This window comes from Salvelinus sp. IW2-2015, linkage group LG27 (genome assembly GCF_002910315.2).
Source record: "Salvelinus sp. IW2-2015 linkage group LG27, ASM291031v2, whole genome shotgun sequence".
NCBI classification, from domain to species: domain Eukaryota; kingdom Metazoa; phylum Chordata; class Actinopteri; order Salmoniformes; family Salmonidae; genus Salvelinus; species Salvelinus sp. IW2-2015.
The window spans coordinates 18,651,531-18,659,903 of NC_036867.1; the positions used below are offsets into that span (position 1 = coordinate 18,651,531).

Consider the following 8,373-nt stretch of genomic DNA (forward strand, 5'->3'; position numbering starts at 1 on the left):
AATCAGTTTCATATCGAATTTATTAGTGTGCGTGTAAACACACAAGGGTCTTCTGGTTATGATGAGGCCTCAATTAGCTAAATTGTAAATACTTCGCTACTATGGCCTATTTATTGCCTTACCTCCTCACGCTATTTGCACACACCGTATATAGACTTATTCAAAAAATATATATATATTGTGTACGCTTGTTCCATGTGTAACTCTGTTGTTGTTTGTGTCGCACTGCTTTGCTTTATCTTGGCCAGGTCGCAGTTGTAAATTAGAACTTGTTCTCAACTGGCCTATCTGGTTAAATAAAGGTGAAATATATATATATGTATTTTTAATTATTTTTATTATGTTGGGAATGGACTGGGGTTAGATTTTTTACTATTTGACGTTTTTTTTAAAGATAAGCAAAGGAGTTTACACTTTTACCAGGACATTGTGTAAGTTTATGCCTGATAAGTTATAATGTCAATAATGAAGTATTGAGGAATATAGAAGTGTAGATCTGGAACACATTCTGCCGACGTTAGTAGCATGTCATTTTCTGTTTGATTATGCCATTTCTCCGTAGGACACATGGACACCAAGAGGAAGAAATATCCTTGGAGGCAGGAGGCGGAGCTCAAAAAGAAGAGAACACCTCGATTGGCTCCTCGAATTGGTGCCTGGTTCTAAAGCACCACCATGGCTCCGCCCTTCCCTGTACGTGTCATTCGGAGGACATCAGTAGATTATCACAACTCAGCCGTAGGGTTGCCAAATTCAGGTTACTCTTCCAAAGATTCCAGATTTTGTAGAAATCCCAGTTGGACGATTCCCGGAATCAAGAGGGAATAAGCAGGAAATCCGGATCCTCCAACCACAGGTTTTCTGGAAAACCTGGGAATTTTGGGAAAGTTACAGGAATTTGTCAAACCATGCCAGCCCACCACCAGCCCACCACTGTGCCAGGTCTCCCCTTGTCTATCAACTTCTCAGTGCAAACAGCAAATCTCATTAGCCATCTTCTATGCAAGACATTAGACTTTGTCAAGGTCTGTTTTCTGTCCTCATGGCTCTGCTGTGTTCTCTACGCAGTTCAACTTTCATTACCAGTAGAACTGCCAGTAGAGGCCATAGTTTATTTATTTTTGAAGATGTCAGTAGAGAGGAGCTATTCTGTTTTTTTCTGGATTTTGCACTCATCACAAATGGTAGGACCGGAGGACCTTAGCATGAGCATGTGCACATTCGGTCATAATTTGTCTCCTCTGAATGGAATTATACATTTTTCATCAAACGTACTTTCTGAAATATTTCTAGTTTGTTTTTTAAAGGGGCAATCAGCAGTAGCTACATCCATTTCTGCACTTATAAATGAATGATATGTACCCATTGATTCTTGAAGAATATAACTTATAAATGCCTCATGAGCTTAGTTCAACTATTGTACCCCATGAGAAGCGAAAGTATATGGGCTCTATTCAATCTACATCGTGGAAGTTGAGCTTCACAGCGTGATTGAAATTTAAAGGCAATGTTCCCGCTTTAGCAGAGACTACATTCACGGTAAACGCTGTATATGACGGCTCAATCGGAAATGACCTTTACATTTCTCTCGCGGAATCTGTAACGCTTCAGCTTAACGTTTCAGCTTTACGCTTCAGCTTAACGTTTCAGCTTTACGGATTGAATAGAGCCCTAAACTTGTTTAACTCCAATGTTTGTAAACAAAGTAAATGTAAACAAACACTACATAGCCTCAAAACATGGTTAAAAATAGTGTTGGTATCAAGGCTGTTCAGTTCATAGATCTGTCTATGAATTTGAGAGTGGTTACATATCTCCAGCCCCATCCATCAGCTTTTTACCAAAACAGTAGTGGCTTTGTTATTGTTTCTACTGCTAACTGCCACTTTAAAGGGATGTGATGTAGCAGAGTAAATGTAATGGATGTGCATGGTCTGGAAGAGCCTGTAACAGGAATGTAAGTGATGATGCCAGAGACCCTGAAGGAAATAAAAGTATAGGGGAGTCTTTAAACCTTAAAGGGATAGGTCATCCAAATGATTTAGGCGAATTTGGGTGAACTATCCCTTTAAAGACCCATATGAGGTTAGAGAGACAACTGTCCAGAGACCAGAGAACTTGGCTTATCTTAAAGGCAAAAGAGCAAAAAATATAGAAGAATTGCTGATCAAAAAGACACTTATGTAAAAAAGGGCTTTAAAAAATATTTTTGATTGATTGATGTAGAAATCATACAACAATATACTGTAGGTTTTGTCTGCACTGAGTGAAATATTGTCACTGTCTGCACCAAAGAGAACAGTAACACCAAAGTAGCCATCTCACTTTCTCTCCTCTCAAAATGGCTTGTCACTCGGTTTTTACGCTCCACTGCTTCGGATGGGATGGAAACCTGGGATGGAAGTTCCTGTGTTGAACATGTTTATAACTCTTTACAGAACTGTTTTATTTGATTTTCTTTGATTGGTTTAGTTTATTGTCAATTTGCTTTTATTCATGCCCAATGCCAGGGGAGATGGAATGCGTGTGAGTTTCCTTTTCTATAAACACCCACCAATAAAGCTTCATGTCAACCAGATATGTGATGGTTATGTATTCACATTGTTGTTCGGTGGTTGCTGAGGGACATATATCACATTATCCTTCAATAAAGACAGAACGTATTAGGTTCCCAAGGTAGTGAAATAATGGATGTAATCTATTGAATACTTTTACTCTCACTATGAGCCTTTTGATGGCATCTGAAATGCTGCTTTCAATATGATGCATGGCCTTGTATCCATTGTGACACATGCATGCTGTAGCTGTGTAATTATGAATTGTAGGCATTAAATAGTGACACGGTCCAAGTGAAAAACATTTCAGGCGTCACTTGCTTTTCCTGAACATTTGCAATTTTAAACGTATTGAATGCATTTCTTCCCAGCCATTGGTCGGAAAAAAAACATTCAACGCCAGTTCTATGTTCAGCAACTTTCGGAACTCAATGAACGTGCACCTCTGGACTTCAATAGGACTTATTTTTTGTTGAAGGTTTATTCTTCCAGATTATTTCAAAGTCTGTACTCTAGGTTGCTTGAAAAAAAAAGGTATCTGAATTGGGCAGCATAAACAAAGCAGAATAGACCAGTGTCCCAAATGGCACCCCCTGTATAGTGCACTTCTTTTGACTTGGGCTCTCTGGGGAATATGGTGTAGGGGATAGTGTGCCGTTTGGGATGTTACTCTCCTCTTTTAAAACTGCACTCCTTCCTTAATTGAAAAGACCTCTTCAGAACAGCCCTGGATTAGGCTGTCATTGGCAGGGCTGTGAAGGGAGCGACATTCTCTGTGTGAATGTCGACAGTGTGTTGTATTATTCATGGGCGAAAAAACATGCACACGACCTACAGAGTAATTTGGCCCTTGTTCCTAGGAACCAGGCTCCAGTCTCTAAGGGTTTAATTAAAGTCTTTGGAGGCAGTGGCCCATCTCCCTCCATTAAATGAAAGGCAAACACTCTATGCATCCCAAATGGCACCCTATTCCCTATACAGTGCACTATTTTTGACGGGCTCCGGTCAAAAGTAGTGCACTACCCTTTCGTTTATACACAGCCTTCCTCCCTGAGTTATTATGTGTGTCTGTCCTCCTGACGTAGGAAGACAGTGAAGAGTAGTGCGCATTTAAAAAAGACAAACATGATTATTTTTCATGTAAGAGAAAAATTAACATTGCTCTGAATTTGGAAGTCAACAACGGGTACTGTAAATGTATGGTGATAGTTTTTTTGTCTATTTTCTTGTAAAAACCAAACATTTGTTATTGTTTAGAGTGATAGACATAAATTCGGTGTTGTTATAATTACCAGAAGTGTTTCAGGCATTATTAGGTCGCGGCCAAAACAAAAGTACAGTATTGTTAGAATTAATATTGTAATTGGATTTTTAATTGCCTTGGATTGGATTAATTAAAAAAGAACAAGAATGGGAAATATTGCACAGCTGAAAGAGCTGTCTTTTAACTTTAGGGCTTAACTGCTTTGATGAATAAAATGCACTTTATTCCCTCCTGTATGAATCAAATACACTTTAAATAAATTCATGACCGGAGAACAACATGTGTCATGTATATGGTGTCCATACTAGGACAGCCTCTGAAGCTGGTCACGTCAGCCAGTCACGTGGTTGCCGATTCGGGTTTGTAGAACGAGTTAACGACTATGATGGTCATCATAAACTCCTGAATCAAACTTCCATGTTGTGGTGTTTGTTTCAACATTTTCCAATAAAACTGTTCAACCCCCCCMGCCCCCCCCCCCCCCCMCMCMCACATGGCTTAGTTTGTTGAATAAGACCTTTGGTGTTATAAAGTTGACTCAGCAGCACACTGCTCTGTGGCTCAATAGCAGCGGGAGACATGATTTATGAAGGGATTTAATGGAGCAATTAGGCCATACAAGTCTCCAATGGGAGGACATCTACTAATGAGTCAACCTAAAGAGGTAATGAACAGCTACCTTCCTCTGCACTCTTTTAAAAGGGCAATCTGGAATTCAAAACAACCACAAAGCCGTCTCCCTGACACTTTTTTTTGTGGAGGGTTGGGGCTGGAGAAATGCAGCTACTCAAATTCAAAGACGGAGCTATGGATGCAAGGACTGACCATCCATGATTAAGACCTTTGGACTAAGCTAAAGAGGCATTTCTAAATTATATTCTTCAAGAAGAAATATGTGTAATCTATTTTAAAGTCGACAAATGGATGTACCAGTCCCAGATTGCACCTTTAATGGCTGTTGATGTCTTGGTTGCGTGGGGAGTGTGGATTGGATTGGAGACTGGACTCAGTAGATTCCCCAGGAACAGTCAACTCGGAGACCACGGCAGAGGCCTCATTTATAAAATGTTAGTTTTTATACTACAATCATTTCTTAAATAGGAAAACATTTGGCTATTTAATATCTACATCAATGTACAAAGTGGTGTTAGTCACATATAACCATATTTCGTTTGTAAATCACAAAATGTCACGCAGAATCTATACACTTTGCATATTTTCATGTCAAATTCGAAAGATTCATAATTCTGTGGCTCTGGATTTCGTTATATGCACAAATCTGTGCAACACAATCTCACACTCAATTCATGCAAATATGTACAAAAAGTATTTGTGCATTTTTTGTGTGGCAATTCATGTGAAAATACACATTTTTGTGTGACTTCGTTCATAGGAAAATACATTTTGGGTGGGGCAAACTTTGGGAACAACCTTTTGAAAGTTAGCAGAGCAATGCACACCTACTCATTCAATAGATTTTCTTTATTTTTACTGTTTTCTACATTGTAGAAGAATAGTAAAGACATCAAAACTATGAAATAACACATAGAATCATGTAGTAACCAAAAAAGTGTCAAATAAATCAAAATATAATTAATATTTTAAATTCTTCAAAGTAGCCACCCTTTGCCTTTGACAGCTTTGTACACTCTTGGCATTCTCTCAACCAGTTTCCCCTGGAATGCTTTTTCCAACAGTATTGAAGGAGTTCCCACATATGCTGAACACTTGTTGGCTGCTTTTCCTTCACTCTGCGGTCCAACTCATCCCAAACCATCTCAATTGGGTTGAGGTCAGGTAATTGTGGAGGCCAGCACTCCATCAATCTCCTTCTTGGTCAAATAGCCCTTACACAGCCTGGAGGTGTGTTGGGTCATTGTTCTGTTGAAAAACAAATGATAGTCCCACTAAGCGTAACCCAGATGGGATGGCGTATTGCTGCAGAATGCTGTGGTAGCCATGCTGGTTAAGTGTGTCTTGAATTCAAAATGAATCACTGTCAGTCTCACCAGCAAAGCACCCCCACACCATCACACCTCATCCATGCTTCACGGTGGAAACCACACGTGCGGAGATCCTCCGTTCAGCTACTCTGCGTCTCACAAAGACACGGCGGTTCGAACCAAAAATCTCAGATTTGGACTCATCAGACCAAAGGACAGATTTCCACCGGTCTAATGTCCATTGCTCGTGTTTCTTGGCCCAAGTAAGTCTCTTCTTCTTATTGGTGTCCTTTAGTAGTGGTTTCTTTGCAGCAATTCAACCATGACCATGTCTTAAAGCAATGATGGACTGTCGTTTCTCTTTGCTTATTTGAGCTGTTCTTGCCATAATATTGACTTACCCCTATTTGGTAAAAGACTATCTTTTGTATACCACCTTGACCTTGTCACAACACAACTGATTAGCTCAAACGCATTAAGAAGGAAAGAAATCCCACAAATTAACTTTTAACAAGGCACACCTGTTAATTGAAGTGTATTCCAGGTGACTACCTCATGAAGATGACTCCCAAGTGGTGCAGCGGTCTAAGGCACTGCATCTCAGTGCAAGAGGTGGCACTACAGTCCCTGGTTTGATTCCAGGCTGTATCACATCCGGCTGTGATTGGGAGTCCCAAAGGGCGACGCACAATTGGCCCAGCTTTGGCCGGGGTAGGCCGTCATTGTAAATTGACTTGCCTAGTTAAATAAAGGTTAAGAGAATGGTTGAGAGAATGCCAAAAGCGTGCAAAGCTGTCATCAAGGCAAAGGGTGGCTACTTTGAAGAATCTCAAATATAAAACATATTTTGATTTGTTTAACACTTTTTTGCTTACTACATGATTCCATATGTGTTATTTCATAGTTTTGATGTCTTGACTATTATTCTACAATGTAGAAAATGTGTCCAAACTTTTGACTGGTACTGTATACATACACTCATTTTGTTTGTAGTCATGTTATAGCCAACTCTTGACCTTCGTATTAATTATTTAATAATTAATTGATTCTTTTAATAAAATATTTGTATCTAGTTGTCATGTATTCATTATCTTTAACTGGTTAAATGTTTGCAGTTTACATGTTTCAGTAATGATTAACATGGATAAATAGTCGTAAACCTGTAACGAGTGCGCTGAGAGTCGGGAAGCAAGTACAGGGAGTGAGTGTTTAAATAAATAAACAAAACAATAAACACGAAACACAATGCACCGACATGAAACAGAGTCAATAACACCTGAGGAAAGAACCAAGGGGATTGACAGATAGGGAAGATAATCAAGGAGGTGATAGAGTCCAGGTGAGTGAAATGAGGCGCAGGTGCGCTTGATGATGGTGACAGGTGTGCGGGATAATCAGCAGCCTGATTACCTAGAGGCCGGAGAGGGAGTATACGGGACAGTATCTCTGCTTGATTTAGCTTTTGGTATACAGTTGAAGTCAGAAGTTTACATACACCTGAGCCAAAAACATTTAAACTGTTTTTCACAATTCCTGACATTAAATCCTAGTAAAAATTCCCTGTCTTAGGTCAGTTAGGGTCACCACTTTATTTTAAGAATATGAAATGTCAGAATAATTGTAGAGAATGATTTATTTCAGCTTTTATTTCTTTCATCACATTCCCAGTGGGTCAGAAGTTTACATACACTCAATCAGTATTTGGTAGCATTGCCTTTAAATTGTTGAACTTTTGTCAAACATTTCAGGAAGCCTTCCACAAGCTTCCCACAATAAGTTGGGTGAATTTTGGCCCATTCCTCCTGACAGAGCTGGTGTAACAGAGTCAGGTTTGTAGGCCTCCTTGCTCGCACACGCTTTTTCAGTTCTGCCCACAAATTTTCTATAGGATTAAGGTCAGGGCTTTGTGATGGCCACTCCAAGACCTTGACTTCATTGTCCTTAAGCCATTTTGCCACACCTTTGGAAGTATGCTTGGGGTCATTGTCCATTTGGAAGACCCATTTGCGACCAAGCTTTAACTTCCTCACTGATGTCTTGAGATATTGCTTCAAAATATCCACATCATTTTCCTACCTTATGATGCCATCTATTTTGAGAAGTGCACCAGTCCCTCCTGCAGCAAAGCAACCCCACAACATGATGATGCCACCCCCGTGCTTCACGGTTGGGATAGTGTTCTTAGGCTTGCAAGCCTCCCCCTTTTTCCTCCAAACATAACGATGGTCATTATGGCCAAACAGTTCTATTTTTGTTTCATCAGACCAGAGGACATTTCTCCAAAAAGTACGATCTTTGTCCCCATGTGCAGTTGCAAACCGTAGTCTGGCTTTTTTATGGCGGTTTTAGAGCAGTGGCTTCTTCCTTGCTGAGCGGCCTTTCAGGTTATGTTGATATAGGACTCGTTTTACTGTGGATATAGATACTTTTGTACCGGTTTCCTCCAGCATCTTCATAAGGTCCTTTGCTGTTGTTCTAGGATTGATTTGCACTTTTCTCACCAAAGTACGTTCATCTCTAGGAGACAGAACGCGTCTCCTTCCTGAGCGGTAGGACGGCTGCGTGGTCCTATGGTGTTTATACTTGTGTACTATTGTTTGTACAGATGAAC

The 8,373-nt window shown here is 40.0% G+C and overlaps 1 protein-coding gene across 6 annotated transcripts in view; it reads left to right on the forward strand.

Annotated features, from left to right (window-relative positions):
* LOC111953465 (dnaJ homolog subfamily B member 6) overlaps positions 1-2,578 on the forward strand; it is a 49,151-nt gene extending 46,573 nt beyond the window's left edge. For all 6 annotated transcript variants that reach the window (XM_023972756.2, XM_023972761.2, XM_023972759.2 and 3 more), the window contains one exon: positions 563-2,578. In XM_023972756.2, coding sequence (XP_023828524.1) covers positions 563-666 — 104 coding nt within the window. In that variant the 3' untranslated portion in view covers positions 667-2,578. The remainder of the gene's footprint in view (positions 1-562) is intronic.
* Positions 2,579-8,373: the final 5,795 nt, after the last annotated feature.